Genomic DNA, 20,707 nt, shown 5'->3' with positions numbered 1-20,707 from the left:
CCTCCCCCCACACTCCCAGTTCTGACGCCCTGCGGGCCTAGGTGCAGCCCCGAGACCTCCTCCACCCGCAGGGGCCAGCACAAGAGGAGCACAACATGGGTTCTGAAACCTGTGGCCGAGTAAGGTAAACCACGGCTGCCCCCGGTGGGCAGGGCGTCCGTGGCCTGTGGCCACTCCTGTCTGAGTGACCCTGGGGAAGTCCCCCGCCCCCACTCCCGAGTCTCAACGTGGCCCGGTAGAGCTTGAAGCCAGCTGTTTGCGCTCCAGGGCCTGCGACCTTGGAAAAGGTGGGGGAAGCCTTGTCTCGATGGACCTCCAGGAAGGGGGAGGACCCACGGTTCAAGCCTGTGGGGAGGGAGCCTGCTGTCTGCCAACGGGTCCTCCATTCTCTTCCCTCACTCCCCACTCACTGAGTAACCTCACCGGCATTGCCAAGCCTAGTTTTACTATCTGATATATAGGGCAAGACCTGCCCAGCCTCTCTCCCAGCGTTGTTGGGAATTTGTAGTGACCTAGTAGGGCCCAAAAGACAGCCTCCACTGGGTCCACCTGCCCTTGGCCCCCTGCAGGACAGCCCAAGGCCCTTACCCAATCCCACCACAGATGTGCACACACACCTGCACCTCTCCCACACCCCCTGCACACATACATGATTCCACAGTCACGGGAACGTGGTGGTGTACACACTCACCTGTGTCACACAGACCCATCTGCTATTAACCCACTGGCAGGGCCTTCATGTTGCACAACTCAGGGTGGCAGTTCTGTACATGGGCACATGTGTGCAGACTCACACAGTTCCATGGAACGCACACTGAGACTCAGACCCATACACACAGAGAGGCCAGTGCAGAGAGCATGTGTACTCCTGTGTACTCGAGTGCCCTGGGACACAAACGCATGCTGATGAACACACAGGTCTCGCCCAGACCTGGCTCAGCCCCAGAGCTATTCTGGGCCAGGCCCGAGGCCAATAAAGTCAGAAACTGCCAGCTCCCAGCAGGCCCCAGCCGCTGTGTCACAGGCCTAGGCCACCCAGCCCCGAGCCCAGGCTGAGTCCAAGATGCCCTGGATCTCAGCCTGGCCCTGTGACTAGGGGGATCCTTGCTCCCTACCCCCTGCTTCCCTAGAGCTGAACCTTGAGCTCTGGGATTTCAGGCTCCAGAAGAGAATATCCACAGGATCCCCTGGCCACTGCCAACTGACTCTGCCCACAGCTTCCAACCCAGAGGCTCTGGAAGCTGGACTGTATCCCTACAGGAAACCCACAGGAGCTAAAAATAATACACAAGGGACAAACAGGATTCTTCAGGCCAGCATTCATGTCACAATGCCCGGAGGGGACACTATCTTCCAGGAAAGCCAGGCTGGAGAGCTTGGGGGTCCACCCCAGACTTGATGGGCCCAACTGGGAGTGGGATACAGGGATATATGGGGACCCTCATAAGAAGTAGAAACAGTATTAACAGTGAGCAGAGCTCTGCATTAGGAGCTGAAAACTGAGTTTGAGGGCCCAGTTCCTGAGTGACCTTAGGTAGGGCACAACCCCTCTCTGGGCCTCAATTCTTCACAAGTAAACAGGGGAGAGGAATAAAAAGATGGAAAAGGCTTTAGCTTTCAGGATGTTCCTCTTGCCATGGTGCTTAACACTGGAGAATTGAAACATGCAAATACTCAAGAATAGGGAATTGTTTGAACAAAGTATAGTTGAGTTTTATACAGTGTAATTTAACACTGCCTTTAACACTGACAATAATCATAATGACTCATTTACTGAAGGTTTATAATGTGCAGGTGCCATGATACTGTAGTTATACCCATTTTACAGATGAGGGATTGAAGCTTGGAGAGATTCAGTAGCCCACTGAGGGCTCACAGCTGTCAATATGATCATGACTCAGAAATCTTTGTTTTGAGCTTTAATAACTTCAGAATTATAAAGCTACAGGGACTTTGCTGGTGGCACAGTGGTTGAGAATCTGCCTGCCAATGCAGGGGACACGGGTTCGATTCCTTGTCCAGGAAGGTCCCATGTGCCTCGGAGCAACTAAGCCTGTGCACCACAACTACTGAGCCCGGGTGCTGCAACTACTGAAGCCCGTGAGCCCAGAGCCTGTACTCCACAAAAGAGAAGACACCGAAATGAGAAGCCTGCGCACCACACTGAAGAGTAGCCCCCGCTCACCACAACTAGAGAAAGCTGGCGCACAGCAACTAAGACCCAACGCGGCCAAAAAACAAAAAAGAAAAAAAAAGTTGTAAAGCAACAAATTTACAAGAAACATGATTTGAAAGTTTCACTACTTATATTTTCTTTATGCTAATTTCATTTTGTGAATTTTGGATACCTTTAATTTTTTTCTGTCAAGTTTTGCCATCTTCATGCGGGCAAAATTGGAAATTTAAATAATTAAACTTCCAAATGGTGTCTCTTGTAAGTCTCTAGCTTTATACTTCTGAGGTTATTAAAGCTTAAAACTGCACTAACCCTTTTGGGCCACCTTGTTATTTTAAGTCAGACTCCAAAGCTTGCATGACAGTATTGACACTGGGGGAGGTGGGGATCTAGGATGTTGTATTGGGGAAAAGCTCTGGGAAAAAGGTATGTGATAAATAGCATACAGTGAGATTTCAGCTGTGTTCAACAGCCTGCCTAGAGGTAGAGCCCACTTGGAGCAGTGGCCTTCTCAGGGGACAGTGGGGACACGCATGATTGTATTCCCTTTCAGATTTCTTCATTGGGCTTTCCCTACTTTTTGGATGGAAAGAAGCAACGACACCCTCCCCTCCCTGGGCTGAGCTGTCCCATCAAGGCAAGCCAGCTTGTACTCATCACTTCCATAATCATTAGATCATATAATCCTCCCATCAGCCCTGATGAGAGTCTTGCCCTCTCCATTCCATAGATGAAGACATGGAAGCAGAGAGGAGTAATGGTTTACCCAAGGCCACTGTCAGGCTCACTAACCTCAGCCCCATCCAGCCAAGGCCTCTCTGACCCCATGTCCCAAGGGTGACCTCCCTGGCTGGTAGGTGTGGTTTTCATAACAGATGGCCTGAAGAAATGGTGGGCAAAGAGCTGCAGCAAGTGATTTGGGCTTCAATGAAATTCTTGTTTGCCTGACCAGGGCAAGCCTGGGGAGGGTGGGGTGGCCCAGCCCAGCCCAGCCCACCCCACCCAGTCCCCAGACTTTGCCACCCACTGTCAAGGGTCTTCTCGATGGGCTTCTTGGGCCAGTCGTCCTTTGCCAGTGGCTATCCCATTTTCCTGCCTGTCCTGTCATCTCCCAGCCCTGATGGCTGAAGGTATCCACAGCTGGCCCTGTCCTCTCTGCTGCAGCCTGCCTGGTCTTTGCACCAGGCAGGAGCCGCAAAAGGCTCTGGATCTACAGGGTCCCCAGTTCTGAGGGCAGGCCCAAGGCCCAAAGCACCCCAGCCTGCGCAGGCCTCCACTAGTGTGCCTGGTGATGAGGAATGCAGGAGTCTGGTACCTGGTCTGCTTCTCCAGCACTCAGCAGGAAGATTAATAATAATGGAAGGAAGGAAGGAAAGGAGAGAGGGGGGAGGATGGACCAGAGGAGTCTCCCTATCGCAGACCTCCCCACTCCTCTTCCAAAGTCCTCTCCAGGTCTCTACAGCCCCTCTAATCCTCCCTCCCTTAATCCCTGGGTTGTCAAGGCTCACTCTGAGGTCGGGACCAGAGTGCTGTGTGGGCCAGTCAGTGTGAGGTCAGGGTCATGACTCAGACTGGAGTGAGAGTCAGAGCTCAGGCTGGGGCAGAGGCTGAGAATCAATCAGAAACAGAACATGGTCCTCCAGCCCTTCTGGGGGACCCCACCAGGTCCTGTGGGGCCACAGATGCTAGATCCTTCAGGAACCTTCCATCACACCCCCAGCAGGCTACTCTGACCATACCATCCCCTGTTCCCCATTCTCCTCCCCCTGCTCTGGTGTCCAGGGTGACCAGAGCTGCCTCTGGGCAGGAAGCCAGCCCAGAATGCCCAGGACATCCCTGAGCACCTGTCACCATGGCAACCTGCCTGCCATCCCACCCTCCTCCTTCCCGACCTCAACCTGGGTCCAGTACGGTTTTTCAAATTCAGAACGTCATAATGGGAAGGGCCTACTAGATCAGCAGACTCCAGCCACTCCGTTTGTCCCAAACGAATAAATTGAGGCCGGAGTGGGGAAGGAAGGGTGGGACCTGTTGTTCAAGGACCTGACCCCAGTCTGTCCTCCCTCCCACCCACTCCCGCCCCTATGTCGATCTGGGTCAGGTTAGGGGAATGGGAGTCTGGAGTGTGATTTCCGGAGGGGGGCGGGCCCTCCACCCGGAGTGATGTGGGGGCGGGCTGCACAGGAACCAGACACCGACGATGAATAAATGATGCCCACTCGCAGCCTGCCTGCGACCAGATCGCCACCGCTGAGCGCCGGCTGGCCAGGAGGCTGTCACTGGGCCAAGGCATCCCTCCGCTCCCCTGACCTGCCAGCTGCGGCCGAGCGGCGCGGCGCGGCGCGCATGAAGATGGCGGGGCAGCGGCGAGGTGCGGGGCCGCTCTGGGCGCTGGGCGGCGCCGCCGCCCTGGGGGTTTGCCTCGCGGGGGTCGCCGGGCAGCTGGTGGAGGTGAGGCGAGCGGCACGGAGGGGCTCGGGGTGGCTGTCACCGTCCAGGCGGGGGCGGGGGGGGGGGGGTTGCCTTTCTGACCGGGAGCTGGTTTTTCCTTTCCTCTTGCCCTAGGAGACCTGATTTAATGGGGACACACAGCCCTAACCCAAGAGCATCCAGGCTGTGAGGTGGGGGGTATCAGCCCCCAATCTTAGTGTCCTTGGTTTGACGGGAGGGCACAGCCCCTGATTTCAGGAACATTATTCTGATGGCGGAGACTCACCCTGAATTTAGGGATTCCCAATCTGATTGGAGATAAGCCTGGCAGCAGTGAGTGTCTGCTGGGGGACACTCGGCCCCTATACTCTAATCTTTGGTCTAGTGAGGTCGGAAGGTGGGGTTGGGGCAGGAGGATGAGGACACCCTTCCTAGAGCAGCCATGTGTTGAGTTTGACTCCATGCTGCACACCAGGCCCTGGAGGGGAGGGGCAAGCAGGGCAGGGCTCAGGGACTCAGGGTCTCACTTGGTCCTGGTGATAACTGGGAGCTAGCGAAGGTTTCTGAGCGGGCAAGAGTCATGATGAGTCCTGGTTTGGAAGGAGAATAAATTAGAAGAGGGCACATAGTTGGGAGAACTGGAAGGAGCTGCGGAGATAGCCCAGGAAGGGGAAGAGGTGAGGAGGATGGCTTGTGGGGGGGGGGGGGGGGGGGTTGGCCAGGAGCATGGCTGGGGCCAGGAAGGGAAGGGTAGGGGCTACCTGCAGCTTCCTTGACTGGCCCCTTGTCCCTCTGTACCCCATTCCTGCTGAGCCAGGAAGGGGAGTCAAAGAGGCTGACCAGACCCAGAATTCTGGAGCTTTAGACCAGAGGGAGAAGGCCCAAGAAACAGAACCAGGGAGGAGTGGGGTCGGAGCCTGTATAGGCAGTGGCAGAGTGGAGAGAGCAGGGAAACAGAAGTGTAAGAGACAGCCAAGCACCCAGGAGAGCCCTCAAGAGGGAGGTGCTGGGGGACAGGATAGGAGAGGAAGGACAGGGCTTTATCCTTGGGGTCTGAGGGGCCATAGCCCTGAACTGATGACTCTGAGGTACATGGGGACAGAGCCCTGCACCCCCATGCTAGCCTGTCCCTGCTGCTGACCAGTGGGTGTGATCAGAAGGCTGGGCTGGAGTCAGATGTCAGCTCTAGTGTCCCTGTAAGGGGAGCCATGCTGGCTTGAGCCCCGTGGAGTGTACTTGGGCCCCTCCTCAGTTGCCTTGAGGCCTCAGGTGCAGAAACTCAGCTGGTCTGGGTGTAGGAGAAGCCTGAGGGTGGGGGTCGACTCAGTTCGGAGCCAAGGATTCTTCCCTCAGCCCTCTGGAAAAAGGAAATTGCATTTTGAGTCCATCTGCCTGCCATCTGCCTACAGCCTGAACAAGGGCCTGGCTGAGACCAGGTGATCGAGGGAAGCACCAGAAAGATGAGGGCTGGGGCCCACGGCACCACCCACCCCACCCACAGGCATCACCCTCCATCAGCCTGTTAGGTTCTGATGGAGGCCAGGCCTCCAAGCTTGAATTCAGACCCCCAGCAGTGCCCACCACAAGGAGATGCTCGACTGTTACCTGTTTCCCACTACCCAAGACTCCTATCAGGGTGTCTTGAACAAAGCTGGAACAAGAATGTGTAAGAACAAGAATGTGTAAGAAGTGAGCCCTTGGCTGCCCAGGCTCTGAATCTGAGATCTTTACTATGGGCCTCAGAATCTTCCAGTCATACAGCCCAGCTGGGCCAACACACTGAGCCTTAGAATCAGGAAACCCTGCCACTGCCCAGACCTTGGCCCTGACTCTACAGATGTGTGCCCAACCACATGCTTGTGTGCTCCAACCACATGTGCCCTATACCCACAGTGCCCAGCCCCAACCCCATATGTGTGCTCCAAGACCACACACATGTGCCAGAGCCCACATACGTGTCTGACCCTGCAAATGGGTCCAGGCCCCTGTGATGATACTGAGGAAGGGTGTCTTCTTGGCAATTTTTGCCACTCAGGTCATGTAGAGAGCTTCCCAGAGACCCCTGGAACCATCCCACTCAAGTTACAGACGGAGAAACTGAGGCCTAGAGAAAAGAAGTTTCCTACACCAGTTTGCATTGGTTAAGAGAAAAGAGCCATGAATCATGTACCAGTCCTGGGCACATAGATCCTCTGGGTTACCTGGGGCAGGTTGCTGATCCTTTCCAAGTGTCCCAAATACATGCTGAATGGTGGTGTCCATTAGATAAAGAAGTACCTGACTTTTGGTAGGCACCCCATCCCTGCTCGTGGACCAGGGGAAAGACTGGACAGATGGTTGAGCTGTGGGTTGCTTTTCCTTCACAGAGAGCTGGAAGAGACTCCTCATGTCTATCCTTATGTGGTTGATCAGGGGACAAGGCATTGCACAGATGCCCTAGGATCCCCTCTCCCTCCAAGTACTAACCCCCTTCCACAACCCTCAGCCAAACTTGGTGACAGAGAAGGGTCATATCCCTCTCAGCCCTGCAGGTCAGGGATAGGTCTTGCTCCCACCCACCGGAGCAGGGCCACGTCCACTCAGACACCAGGGCAGGGTGGTGTCCAACTGGGAAAGTGGGAAGTGGCACGCTGTACTCTGCTCACAATTGCTCCAGCCGTGCTTACAACTGTTGGCCTCCAGGTGTCGCTACCGCATTTCAGACAAATTAGACCCGTTTTGTGAGGATTCTGGCCTAGCCTTCTGGTCAGAGGTGACTCAGGTAGGACAGGTGACTGATGCCACCTGGTGGGGGTCCTGGCTAAGTAACAGAGTCACAGGGCCCCGACTCCAGTTCCACACCTCATCCCACACTGGAGGTACATGAAAACAGTCCCACAGGGCAGTACGGGCATTGCGTTGTCTCTGGCCTTGGTCCTGAGACCCCGTCTGCCTGAGTGAGGCCGAGGGCTGGAGCAGGAGGAGAGAAGGGACTTTGAACCTGAGTGGGACAAGCCATCCACATTTTCCCCTTGGGCTTGGGTTTCCTCAAGCATCAACCACCCTCACACTCAAGTTCCCAGCTTCATGGTTCTGGGGCTCTGCCCTCTTCTCTTGTTCTAAATCTGGAACTTCCCAAGGTCTGAAGCATTGGTTATGAATGCCTGAGACACTTGATCCTAGTAGATTCTGAAATGCTTGGACTGAGTGAGTCCTCGCTGAGACCTGGGCCTCTCTCAGCCCAGTCCCAGCCCCTGGCCTCCGCCTGGCTCACTCCATTCTCTCCCGACCTGCAGCCCAGCACGGCCCCACCCAAGCCCAAGCCGCCCCCGCTGACCAAGGAGACAGTGGTGTTCTGGGACATGCGCCTGTGGCACGTGGTGGGCATCTTCTCGCTCTTCGTGTTGTCTATCAGTGAGTAGCCCTCCCCCCAGCACCGCCCCCTGCAGCTGCCACACCACATTGGGAGTACAGCACCCCCTTACCACCACCCCCCCCCCCCAGCTCCACCCCCAGGGGCTCAGAGCAGCAGTTCCGGGCAGTGCAGGCCGGGCACCCACAGGAGGCCCGCTGTGGTTTCTGGCACCTCCTGATCCACACAAAGTCCCCGTGGAGGGCTGACAGGCTGGTGGTGACCTGAAGTATTCTGCCCGACCGGGGATGCAGCCACATGGCAATTACGGTAATTACAGGGGACTCCACTGAACCAGGACAAAGACGTGTCATTTTTCCCTATCGCTGGCCTCCTCATGCTTCTCCTGCAGTTTGGCCAGCTTAAAACGCCCACACCCAGGGGCTCCAGCAACGCCACCCTTGGCTACAGCTCAGTCCAAAGTCTCCCCAGATGCCCAGCAGATGTGGCTCCCAGGCTGCAAAGCCTGCATTGTCAAATACCATTTCCCTAGAATGACTCACACCCACCTCAATCAAAAGCAGGAGACCCCTTCCTTTCTTGGACCTGGGAGTTGCTTGATATGAAGTCGCAACAGAAGCTGGTTTGGCATGATCCCTTCAGTTGCCCTTCCATAGTTGGGGTCTGGAGTTGGGGAAAAGGGGACCAAGAAATGCCAACTGGATGGGAGAGGTTGCCAGGATACAAAGCAGAGTCTGACAGAGGTTCCTACAAGCCAAAGCGAGGAGTGGGGCACAGGCAGTAAAGAGAAAGAAAACACACTCCCCTTAGAGGAGGGGTCCTCTAAGCTGTAGATCGGTAGGATGGATGAGTGGTTTTGCATTAGGCAGCTGGAAAGGCATTCCAGGCAGAGTACGGTGTGAGCAGAGGTGGGAGGAAACAGCCTCCACGGACAGGTCTCAGATAACCCCTATAAGACATTTACTGAGTGCACCCTGGGTCAGGGGCCAAAAGGGCATTTAAGTTCTAGCTGGAGCTATCCCAGGATGAGGTCCCTCAGGAGGCAGGGCTGATCACAAGGGCCCAGCCAGATGCGGGGGCTCCAGGGGAGACAGGGACATCTCATTTGCCCATGCTTCTCCTGGCCCCAGAAGCGCCCGTCCCCCCGCATCTTCCCCCGCACACACACCATTTATGCATGGCTGGGGCAGGAGCAGGGTCGGGGCAGGAGGCTGCATGTCTTCCTCGCCAAGGCCAGTGCCCAGTCAGGCTCCTGAGTGGAGGCCCCCAGACAGGGGTGACTGCAGCCCCAGTGCAGGTGTCCAGAGGGGGACAGCCCTCTAGCACCGAGAGGAAGGGCTGTGGGAGGTATGTGCCCTGCAGGGGCCACAAGAGCAGCCCGGGGTGCAGGTCCAAGGAGCAGCTCTGGGGCACCCCAAGGAGCAGGGGTGAGGGCATCAAGGGGCCTCAGGACACACAATGGTTTCTCCTGGGCTCTGCTTGGCCCTAGTTGGTGGAAGTGCCTGGGGCCACGTAGGAAAGTTGTAGTGTCAGGCACAAAGAGGCACTTGGACCTCAACCACACAGACTGACTTCCACTCCTAACCCCATTTCCTAGAGAAAGGTAAGGGACAGTCCCAAAGGCCTCTGAGCAACAGGTCAGCACTTGCTACCTTCTATGCAGGGCTCTAGGGAGTAGGGAATCCCATCTCCTTGGAAGCAAACATCTTTCCCACTTTCCTGTCTGCTTGGGCCTAGGTGGTATAGCTGTTAGTGAAGGGTGCTGGAGTTAGATGGGGTGCCTCTTCAGGGTCCCCTCCAGCCTGAGGACTCCTATCCCACGCCCTTGCCTGGGCCTGGAACTCCATCCAAGGAACTTTGTTTCTCTGCTTCTTTAAGAGAAGCCATCAAGCCAGTCTGGGTGGGGTAGGCCCGGAGTGAGGGGTGGTGCTTGAGACCTGCTCTAACTACCAATAGCTGCAGCTGAGCTCCCTGTAAAGTCCAGGCCTCCCAGTGGCTGAGACCAGCATTTGCAGAGAGCCTGGGCATGGTCCTGAGGAGGTATCTGGTGGGACAGCTGGAAGAGGTAGTCCAAGCCAGTGGGGTGGGGGGTGGGGGACCAACCTTGGACTTCTGACATACAGGGGTCTGGAGAAGACCAGAACCCAGTTCTTTGGGTAAGAAAGGCCTACTGTCTTCCCAGGTCTATCCCTGGACAGCAATGCATAGTCAGACCTACTGCTGGGGCCCTTGCACAACAACTCCCCACCCCCACCAAGTGTTCCTGGATGCTGTTGACACCCCATCTATTCATTCTTGAGTCCAGTCCTGTCCTCAGCAGCAAAGGCTTTGAGACCATCTCATTCATTTTTTTCCCTTTCATTCTGAGTCTGGAGGAGCCTCAGTGGGGCCACAATATTGGCTGATGGGGTTGCACAAGATGACCCCAAGGGGTGCTCCAGCCCAGGCCATGTAGGTCTGATCTGTCTTCCCCAAAATAGGCCTCGCTTGTCCTGCCTGGCCCTCCTGCCCCTAGGAGTCTGCCAGGAAGTTATGTCTGGTCATCTGATTTATAATAGGATGCAGCTCCATCCCCTCCCCTGAAGCTGGGGCCAAGCTGGTCAGACTGTGGGGGCTTTAGAAAAACAAACTCAGTCCAGCCGGGGTCCTGGCAGCCCTACCCTGCCCACCCCTAGACAGGCCAGCTCCATGCCCTGGACCAGCTTGCGTGGGCACAGCTGCCCCAAGCCAGAAAAACCACTCCTGGAATAACTCTGTCTGAGGAGAATGCCCCAGGGCGAGGTCTGTGCCCTCTTGCAGGCTCTCACAGCCAGGAGGAACCCAGACTTGTCCTCAGGGAGGTAGAGGAGGATGCAGTCATGTCCTCCAGGGTCTGAGGTGCTGTGAGGAGCTTGGGGAGGAAAAACTAGGATGCACCAGGAGCCCAGAGGCCTGGGTTGGAAGTACAGGAGACCCTCCAGGAGGCTGTAGCTTGAGTCATGGTGTAGCCCACTGCCTGCCCTCCAGGACCTCTCAATCTAGTCAGAAAGACCCCCAGAACCAGGACCAGTGACATAATATACGGGGCCAGTACAAAATGAAAATATGAGACCCCCTGTTCAAAAATTAAGAATTTCAAAAAAGTGACAGCAGAGCATTAAACCAAGCACAAGGCCCTTCTGAGAGTGGGCCTACTACATGATGCCAGCCCTGCTCAGGAAAGATGTTTTGAAAATCCTAGAGCCCACAGGGGTTTTGTCAAAATGTGGAGCCTCCTGAGAGAGTCTCTTGGGTGAGACACATATAGGTAGATGGAGACAGGCCTGAAATTTGGGTGCCATTCCTGGGGTGTCTGAGCTCTGATTCTTGCCAAGCCTGCTCTGTCCTCCCTGTAGTTATCACTCTTTGCTGTGTCTTCAACTGCCGCGTGCCACGGACCCGGAAGGAGATTGAAGCCCGGTACCTGCAGCGAAAGGCAGCCAAGATGTACACGGACAAACTAGAGACTGTGCCGCCCCTCAATGAGCTCACAGAAATCCCTGGAGGTGAGCAGGCCTGGCCCCCAGCCCCACCACCCTCCGACCCTGGCAAGCTGGCCAGTTCCTCGATCCTGCCACCCAGAGTTGCCCTATTCCTCCCCTCCACCTGGTTCAGGGAGGGGACCCACCCTTGTTTCTGGAGACCAGAGCAAAGAAATGGGTCAGTGTGAGGCAGGGAAAACAAGGAGCTATGCTGCAGTAGGAGAGGTTTGGAAGTAAGAAGGAATGAAGGGCTGGACTAGGAGGCTCTGGTGTGGGCCCTAGGACCCTGTCTCACTCCTGTTGCACTCTTTTTCTTCTATGCCACAGAGGATAAGAAGAAGAAGAAGAAGAAGGACAGTGTGGATACAGTGGCCATCAAGGTAGAGGAGGATGAGAAGAATGAGGCCAAGAAGAAGAAAGGAGAGAAATGAGGAGAGCTTCCTGAAGGTGGCAGCTGGGGCTGGCCAGCCCTGGGGCTCATAGTCCTGGCCAGAGTCTAAGTATCTTAGACTCTAATCTCATACATGGACCATAGAGGTTGCAGAACATCTCTCCCTGCTCAGAGGGGGTTGCTGAGGCCCAGGACCCTGTCCTAGAGACCACTGGGACAGGGACAAGACAGCTCCAGGTATGCTGCCTCCCAGCCTGGACGCCACTCCTTTCACCCAGTCCACTCAGCAGAGGTGGTCTTGGGCCATTGTCCCTCTGTAGATCCAAAGTGGCCTCTACCCACCCATACATGCCTCTCTCCCCTCTTCTGCCAAGAACAGCAGTGGCTAAAGGGGGAATGGGATGTGGGTTTCCTTCTGGAAAGAGATGGCTGACCTGGATGGGGTAGATGTGAGGCCACACAGGGCTGGCCATGAGGAGGGAGAGGGTCACTGGGGGATGCACGGGCAGCAGAAGTTTCTTGGACTTGGCTGAATAGCAGCCCTAGTGGTGAGGGGCTTGCCCCAAGCCTAGAATGGGTTCTGGCCCAGGGCAGTGAGCAGAGGGGGACCAGAAGCAGAACACCCAGCCCAGCAGATACCAAGCTCCAGGCAATGGAAGCACTTGTCTTATACGTTGTGACGCAGCTGAGGTTGCTGGAGGGCCTAGCATGAAGCCCAAGGGCTCGGGGCAGGGGCTGCAAGGGTGCAGAAGGCTGAGGCCAGTGGGCCAGAGAGAGACGAGAAGAAAGCTGGCACCTGGGCCCCGTCTTAGGAATCCAAGGAATATTTGAGAAGCCAAGGGGGACTTCAGGTTGTTCTGGTGGCCCTTTCTAGGCTCAGCTGTTGTGGTGGGTGTCAGGGTCCCAGGAGATCACCGCAGGGGGCAGTCAGAGATTGAGGCAGCAACCAGCCTTCCACCAGCTGAATATAACAGCACAGAGCTTCCTCTTCTATTCTCAACTACAGTGCCTAAAAGAAGCACTGCTAACCAGAAGGTGAAGGCTCAGACTTGACCTGGGGACTGAATCCTTGGGGAGGGGAGATGCAGTGTGGGGTTTCTAGATGGTTGTGAACATCAGCTGAGGAACTCAGACCTGGGTCTGGGGACTAAGGAGACACTGGAGGTTTCTGAGCCAGGGGGAGCTGCTGGCAAAGCTCATGCTGCCTCTGCAGCCTGAAGAGATCTGGAAATAAAGCTGAGTGCCTTCTCATACCCGAAGGACCTGAGGTGACCCCTCAGGAGGCCCCATCCCTGAAGCATTTATGTGGAGGGTGATGCAGTGATGGGTGACAGGTGGTGCAGGCCAGAGACGTTCCCTCTCCTGACTTTGCTTCCAGCCTGAATTCAGAAGAGGCAGAGGGAGAGGTGGTGGCCAAGAGGCAGAGGGTCAGCTGCAGCCAGCGGGGCCCAGCCCTGAGGCAGGGCATCGGGACCAGGGAGGAAGCTGCCTGCTCTCCACTTGCCTCTGCTCCAACCCCCGGGTTTCAGTAGGTGGGTGCTGGGGACACAGAGGAGTCAAACCTGGATTCTGACCTGGACCCGGATCATTATTTCACAAAGAGAGGGAACCAGGCTGACATAGGGGAAGGAGCACTGGGTCTGAGAGCCATGAGGAGGCAGAGAGATTACAGAAGGCTCTGCTGTGGAAGCTGAGTACTCGCTGCGCCACTAAGTGGGAACCCTGATTCTACCCTTAGGGTCCAGCCTATGGGCTTCTCATACATATAGTTGTGGCAAAGATCATTCTACCCATACAAGCTAGAACCCTCCTGTTGGCTGGGCAGCAGGAGCCCAGAGGAGCAGGGGCCACTATAAGTCAGAAAGTCAGCTGGTAATGTCTGGGGTAAGTCCAGGCCCGGCTACATCTGCCCTGCCAGCTGCCTCCCTGACCTCTGTCCTGGACCTCCACTGGCCCTTTATGGACAGGCATATCTGCTGATGGTAGGGATAATGTCTGGTCCCAGTGGGCATCTGCCCCAGTCTCTGGGGAGGGGACAGGACTAGAAGGTCAAAGTCCACTACAGTGCTTCAGGACAATGACAGGGTATGTTCTAGCCATTGGCCAGAAGATGGGCCAAAGTCATGAAGAACACACCTCCCTGGCCCAGACAGAGCTGCGCCCAGACTCACATTGTGTCCTGGCAGCCCCAGCTTCAGCCTGGGCAGTACATTCTAGACCCTCCATCATCTGACCCAAATATCATCCCTACACACTACCCCCACCTCCTGCAGGAGCCACCCTGAACCTTTGGGTGGAGGCAGATCCTGGGACTCTGCACGTTTCAGTATAAACTGTCCGGAGTCACCCATCCCACCCCTGTCTGGTTCTCTCATCTCCCACTGGAGCAGGCCCAGGAAGGAGGAGGCATGGGGAAGAGAAGCATTTAATTGAGCATCTAGTCTCTGCCCTGCCTTGCGGGGCTGTGAGAGCTACACCTGTAGCATGCTGGGCACAGAGGGTGAGGAGGGGCCTGGGCAAGGGAGGGCGTACCCAGGGATGGCACAAGTGTCAGAGGACAGCAAGGAGGCTGAGGGGCAGCAGGAGGGCCAGGAGCAGGGCCCTGGATGGGGCTGGCAGAGTCTGCCCATTGAGGCGTTCCCAGATCCACTGCTGGTAGGAGGAGATGTGTAGGTAGATGGGCGGGGCCTCGCTCTTCTTGCAGCCTGGGCCCCAGCTCACCATTCCCACCAGGTACCATATGTTCTCCACAGGACAGGCCAAGGGCTCACCACTTATCTCCTGTGGGGAGGGGTGGGGGAACAAAAAGGGAGGCCTGATGTGGTCCAAGGGAGACTTGATCCAGCTCAGGAACAAGCAGAGTGCCCTCACACCAGACCTTCCCCACAGCCCCCGAGTGTCACACAGCTGAGAGGTGCCCTCAATGCCCTGACCAGGGAGACCCTCCTCAAAGGGCTCCACCTCCCATCTCTCTCCTGCCAGTCCTGCATCCCCCATCTCTTTAACACCCACCTCCCATCTTCCCACCACCTCCCATCCTTCTCCCTCATCTCCCACCTCCATCCCCACTCCCCATCTCTCTTACCGCAACCCTCATCTCTTTCCTCCCAATCTCCATTCCCCATCAAATCTCCCCTCTTCCATCTTCCCATCTTCCCCCTCGGTCACCTCATCCCCATCCCGTTCCCCCCTTCCCTGCAGGTCCTGACTCCCCTGTGCCCCTGGCCCCATTCCTGGCCAGGTGCCTTTGGAGGGAAGTGAGCAAGGGGGAGAGATGCTCACATAGCAAAACTGTTCCCTGTCGACGTCCTTTGCACAGATCATCTGGGAGTTGATGATCTGAATCAGAGAGGGGATTTTGGAGAACCTGTGGTAGAGGCTGTCACACTCCGTGCTGTTCAGGATGGTGACTTCCTTCTCCTGGATGGTCCGGAACTGGGGCCACACACCTGTGGGACAGGGGCCTCTGTTCTGGCTTGGTGGTTTCGCTCCTGCTCACTGCCACCAGCCTCATGTCCATCCTCCCTTTGTTCTTCGTTACTCCTCCAGCCTCTTGCCACACAGCCTCCCTGGAGATCTCTCCAGGCCTAGGCCACCCACCACTCCAGCTGACGCTTCCCAAGGGCCCTTTGACATAGAGACCTTGGAGCAGGCTACCCATGATCTGGCCTTGCTGGACCTGATCTCGCATCCTGCAAAGTACAATCCATTGAGTCCACTCTGATCTCAGCATCTTGGCTTTTGCATTCCTTCTATGCCCAAAGCCTACCAAGCCCACCTAAGGTCCAAATCCTGCCTTTTCTTCAAGCTTTCCCCCAAGGCCTCTTCCTTCTTTAAGCTTCCCCAGGCTCCCCTCCGTGGGTCCCAGGCACTCTTTCCTCCCCTCCCCTCTCTCTCAAGTGTGTCTCTGTCCCTACTCTGAACTCCTAGGGAACAGGTGACTTCTGACCATTCCCAGCCATTCTCCAGACAGGCCATGGCAGGGATGACAAAAAGCCACCCCACCCCAGGCTGAAAACCCTGTGGGTGCTTTCAGGCAAGCTGGCTCCATGAGGCCGCAGGGAAGGGCATCTCTCTTGTAGGAAAGGGATAGGAGTTCCCTGAAGGGAATAGACATTCCTGGGGCTCATAAGGAAATGGTCCCTTGGACTGCCCTAGGACAACACTCCTGCTCCTTGGGCTCTTAAATTGGGATGATGAGGGACTGAGGGCCACTTCTGGAGGAGGCAGCCATGAGTGGACCCTCAGGGACTCCCACCTTCTGGGTGCAGACTGCCCTCAGCCAGCCATGTGGGATCTTCTGGGGAGCCTTTTACAGACATAGATCCCTGCTCCTCTCACCTTGGCTGTTCTGCTTCAAGACATGGACGCCCTGGGATTGTGTGCAGAAGCAAGCTATTACTCTGTGCCCCCTCTGCCTTCAAGGAAGTCCTGTTTACATGTCTTGGCCTGGGCCTGAGGGTTCAAGAGCAATTTGGGTCCCCTAAGGCCTGAATGGCCATGATACTTTCTTTGCTGAGACCCTCAAAGGGAAAGAGACCTCGGAGATGAGAGCCTGACAGAAAGGTGGGGGGGGGGGGGGGTCCCTGGGGAAGGTGTCTCAGAAATACCTGTCCATGGTAGATGCTGGCCTGCACCCAGGTCCTCTCCCACACCACCCACCCTGCTGTGGGGAGACTCCAACTTACCATCAACCCTGGGGAGTCCCCAGCCTGTCACAGTGCAGAGGGTATGGTCCTTTACTGAATAGTCCAAGCCAGGCAGGCAGATGGGCCAGACATACTTGTTGTACTTGAGCGGCTGCTCAAGCTTAAGAAGGGCAATGTCGTTAGCCCGGCCGACCCAGGACCAGTACCGATGGGACCGATAATGGCTGTTCACGATGATCTCCTGTGCCAGGACGTCAACGGTAGACTCTGATATCTGGTCAATCCACGGACTCCCCACCCGCACTGAATAGGTAGCATCACTCCTAGGGGAACAGCGAGGAGAGTTCTCCGTCAGCTCCCGGAAACCCACCCCAGCCTGCATCCCCTAACGTCACCCCACTGTTGCATTCTGAGCAAATCCAGGTAGGCCACCCACCTGCTTCCAGCCCCAGAGCCCACTCCTCACAACAGATGTGAATGGGGCTCTGCACACACACTGTGTGGTCCAGTCCTCACAACAACCCTTCATTTTATGGAGAGGGAAAATGGGGCTCAAGGCTACACAGCTAAGAAGTGGTGGAGCTGGGACGTGGACCCAGTTTTCTCTAGTTCCAAACTCTGGACTCTGTCCAGCATCCCATGCTAGGCCCTGGAAGTGACAGAGACTTTATGCAATCAATCAGCCCTGCCTTGGCCTCCAGTCTCCTTTCTCAGCGTGTCCCTTAGGCTTGGAGTTTGCTTCTCCACTGGTCAGCCCTCATGGCCAGAGTGGCCCCCAGGCTGCTCCCCAGCCCCAGGATATAGGCATGCCTGCTCTCTTGTCCCCACACCAACCAGACTCCCCTGTGAGCATCTATCTTTTTGTCTGTCTTCCCCAGCAATCTGAGAGGAATGCAGCCTTTTCTTGCCCTCAGTGCCCAGGCCAGGGCCTGGCTTCAAAGAGTGCCAAGGCTGTTGGTTGAACGAAGGAAGGAATGAGTAAGTGATACAAAGAGTGTGGAACAGAAGAATTAGGACCTTCTTTCTGTGGATAGGAGGAAGGAGGCCTAGGCAGTGGCTTTCAAGCCTTTGTTTCCTATCTGTGGAATGACTGCACAGGACTGGGGGGCCGGGTTAGGGAAGCAAACCCCCAGCTCCCAGGAGGAATCTGCAGGACTCAGCCTCCATCTGTTCAGAGCTGGGGTGAGGCAGAGCTGGGGCTATGAGGTTCTGCAGGATGACTGGCGTCCCACTGGCTCCAAATGACCTTCCACCCATCCATCTATGCCCCAACTCACTGGATCATGCAGTGGGCCACACTCAGCACCCACTCGGAGGCAATGAGGGTGCCTGCACAGATGTGTACACCATTGGCTCGCACACTGACCATCCATGGCCACCGCCGAGCCATAGCCTCCGGATCCCTGAGGGTAGGGTCCCACTCATAGGAGAAGCCACAGGCTGAGGAGGAAAGCAAAAGGAGCTTGATAAGGAATGGGCCCTTCCAGCCACACCCCATAGCACCTCTCCTCCCTCCCTCCCCTTGGCCTGATCTCCCACCTCTCTAGCCAGCCTGCACCCATCCAGTGATTTTCCTTCTTCATTGATCATCACATAATGATGTTCACATGAGGACTGGGGTCTCCAGCCTTAGAAGGGCCTCAGCACTCCCCAGATATCCCTGTCTCTGGTCCCACAGCTCAGGCCCCAGGACATTCCAAGCCGACCAGGCTGGTGTGCCACTGGTTCCTTTGTTCTGGTTGAGCAGATCTCAGCTCTGGCCAGGCCCTTCACAAATTCATCTGTGTTTCCATCTGGTTCCCCTACTTCAGCCAAGGAAGACACCTCCCCCTCCTCTAGGATCCTCCTCTCGTGATTCAGTGCAAGAAAAGGTAGCAGACCTAAGAGAAAAATGGGCAACGTGCACAGAAGCACACATTCGAGGACTAAACCTCAGCATCAGTCGAACACAGAAGCTGTTCAGCCCCATTAGTTCTCAGGGAAATGTGGACTTAAATCACAGTGAGGTTCTGCTCACTACTACCTGCCAGGCAAAACTAAATGTCCCTGAAACCAAGTGTTGGTGAGGATAACAGCCCCAGACTCTCACTCACTGCTGGAGGGAGCATCCATGGGTGCAGCCACTTTGGAAAAGCTTTTATGAAAAAGTTCTTAAAACTGAAGGTGCTGGGACTTCCTAGGTGGCGCAGTGATTAAGAATCCGCCTGCCAATGCAGGGGACACGGGTTCAATCCCAGCTCCAGGAAGATTCCCACATGCCGTGGAGCAACTAAGCCTGTGCACCACAGCTGTTGAGCCCATGTGCTGCAACTACTGAAGCCCACGCACCTAGAGCCCGTGCTCTGCAACAGGAGAGGCCACCATAATGGGGAGCCCACGGACCATAGTGAAGAGTAACCCCCGCTCGCTGCAACTAGAGAAAGCCCGTGTGCAGCAACAAAGACCCAACACTGCCAATTAAATAAATAAATACATACATACATAAATTTATTAAAAAAAAAAAAAACAACTGAAGATGCACATATCCAACACCACGGCAGTCCTGCTCCTAGGTGTTCCAAATGGATTAGTGGATGGTGAGATCAATGTAAGTGCGCCGTCGCCGGTGGCTGTAAAGGCTGACACTGGAGAGGAAGAGCCGCGTGCGCAGCAGAGTGCTGCTGGGTCCTGTGTGTGAGACTTTCTGTGACAGTTAAATTCTGTACACTAAGTTCCAGAATGAGAAGTATTTCTTATGTGGGTCTTACTTCAACATGGTTGGAAGCCACTGCTGGAGAGAACGTCTTGTGGATGTGCCCCGAGACACACAAGGGAAGGCTCCCTTGAAAGCCATGCTGGAGACCCCCAAAGGCCTTGGCTGGGAGCCTGGATCAGGGCCTGGGTCGGATGGAGAGGCGCTCTCCCCACAGGCTGCTCAGAGAGGCAGGACATGCAGCACAGCCCAGGGTCCCCTGACCTTCCTTGCCTCCTACCTCAACAGCATGGGACGTCTGGCCAACAGTAGGTGCTCAATAAGCGCCGGCAAAAGGAAGGTCTCCTCTCACTCTCGCTATCCCTTAAGGTCCTCAAGGCTGCTTGGGCACCCTCCTCCCGCGTGGAGACCACAGTACTCACCGGGAAGGAACTCATCCTCGTCAGCTTTAGAAGAAGGGTACTGCAGGGTCATGGGCGTCTGGCTAGTGGCGGCCTGCCGGGGGAAGCGACGTTCACCGGAGGGATAGGTGGCACTGGGGGAACAGGGCGCGCCCAGGTCGGCGGGGACATCCGTGGACAGCGGCCCCGGCGCTTCGCCAGCGCCCAAGCAACCTGTGGAAGGACGCAGAGGCTCAGAGGTGGAGGCCGGGCCTCAGGGGGGAGGGGCGGGGGCGGGGCTCACCCGCGGGCCGCAGCAGCAGCGGCAGCAGCAGCAGCAGAAGCCCGGCGTGGGCAAGAGCGGGGGCGGACGTCCGGGGGCGCGGGGGGCTGCGCCTGTCGGCCAGCGGCGCGCACCGGAGCTCCATCCGCGGGAAGCAGCGACTGCGCCGCGGCGCTCCTCTCGCGACGGCGCTCCTCTCGCGACGGCCCTCCTGGAGCTCGCCCCACGACGGCGCCCCCCCGCGGCGGCCCCCGACGGCTTCTGCGGTGTGGTGGGCTCGGGCGCTCCCGGCCCCGCCCGCGCGGCGCCCCCCAGTGGCCCCCCGCGATGGTGCTCCTGGTGTCCCGGCCACCCTCACAAGGGCCGGACCGGTGTCAGGCTTGCTGGTGCTCAGGACTGCCTGGCTTCTGGCCACGCCTCTGCCCTCCTGGGACCCCGTCTCTTCTAGTCGGCTTGGCTAAACAGTTCCCTGGTGTCCCTTAAACTCACGTTGGCCGATTCCTGCACCTCCTCCTCTGGCAACCCACTTCCATCCCTACCCGGTGAGATGAAGGCCCAACCCCTGGGTCTGGCATCCGGGATTTCCAAGCGGTTACACCTGCCCTCCAGCCTGGTAACTACAGTGGGGCCTTGCCCCAGGGCACTGAAATTAGGCAGTTTGAAATGTTTGCAATAATGTTTTCATTGTTTTCAAGAGTGCATAATTTTAAGCATTCCCCCACACACCCCCATCTCCCCCCAACCTCCATTCAGCGAATGACCTTCCCTTACAGATCCATCTACTTAGAAAGATGGCACAGGTGAGGTTTCCATAAACAGTGATGGTAACCATTGGTCCTTCTGGGAGCAGAAGG

The 20,707-nt window shown here is 56.4% G+C and overlaps 2 protein-coding genes across 2 annotated transcripts; one reads left to right on the top strand and one right to left on the bottom strand.

Annotated features, from left to right (window-relative positions):
• Positions 1–4,187: 4,187 nt before the first annotated feature.
• Positions 4,188–13,102, top strand: TMIE (transmembrane inner ear). Its single transcript, XM_057706453.1, has 4 exons — positions 4,188–4,627; positions 7,882–7,999; positions 11,333–11,482; positions 11,786–13,102. The coding sequence occupies exons 1-4, from the start codon at positions 4,385–4,387 to the stop codon at positions 11,887–11,889; spliced, it is 615 nt and encodes a 204-aa protein (XP_057562436.1). The 5' UTR covers positions 4,188–4,384; the 3' UTR covers positions 11,890–13,102.
• Positions 13,103–14,399: 1,297 nt separating this feature from the next.
• On the bottom strand, positions 14,400–20,428 carry PRSS50 (serine protease 50). Its single transcript, XM_057704603.1, has 7 exons — positions 20,393–20,428; positions 19,875–20,310; positions 19,613–19,804; positions 17,776–17,938; positions 16,538–16,821; positions 15,132–15,298; positions 14,400–14,630 (listed from the first exon to the last, which is right to left on the bottom strand). The coding sequence occupies exons 1-7, from the start codon at positions 20,426–20,428 to the stop codon at positions 14,400–14,402; spliced, it is 1,509 nt and encodes a 502-aa protein (XP_057560586.1).
• Positions 20,429–20,707: the final 279 nt, after the last annotated feature.

The sequence above is a fragment of the Hippopotamus amphibius genome, chromosome 13 (genome assembly GCF_030028045.1).
Source record: "Hippopotamus amphibius kiboko isolate mHipAmp2 chromosome 13, mHipAmp2.hap2, whole genome shotgun sequence".
NCBI classification, from domain to species: Eukaryota; Metazoa; Chordata; class Mammalia; order Artiodactyla; family Hippopotamidae; genus Hippopotamus; species Hippopotamus amphibius.
Note: the sequence above shows the minus strand (reverse complement) of the source record. Positions and strands in the feature narration are given on the sequence as shown.

What these genes read in the sequence shown, in the direction of transcription:
- TMIE (XM_057706453.1), top strand. Translation starts at nt 4,385, where the DNA reads ATGATGCCCACTCGCAGCCTGCCTGCGACCAGATCGCCACCGCTGAGC. An exon ending in TCGCCGGGCAGCTGGTGGAG is followed by an intron (nt 4,628 to 7,881) that starts GTGAGGCGAGCG and finishes CCCGACCTGCAG; the next exon opens with CCCAGCACGGCCCCACCCAA. An exon ending in GCTCTTCGTGTTGTCTATCA is followed by an intron (nt 8,000 to 11,332) that starts GTGAGTAGCCCT and finishes TCCTCCCTGTAG; the next exon opens with TTATCACTCTTTGCTGTGTC.
- PRSS50 (XM_057704603.1), bottom strand. Translation starts at nt 20,428, where the DNA reads ATGCCAGACCCAGGGGTTGGGCCTTCATCTCACCGG. An exon ending in CGAGGATGAGTTCCTTCCCG is followed by an intron (nt 17,939 to 19,612) that starts GTGAGTACTGTG and finishes TTTCCTCCTCAG; the next exon opens with CCTGTGGCTTCTCCTATGAG. An exon ending in ACAGGGAACAGTTTTGCTAT is followed by an intron (nt 14,631 to 15,131) that starts GTGAGCATCTCT and finishes CCCTCCCCACAG; the next exon opens with GAGATAAGTGGTGAGCCCTT.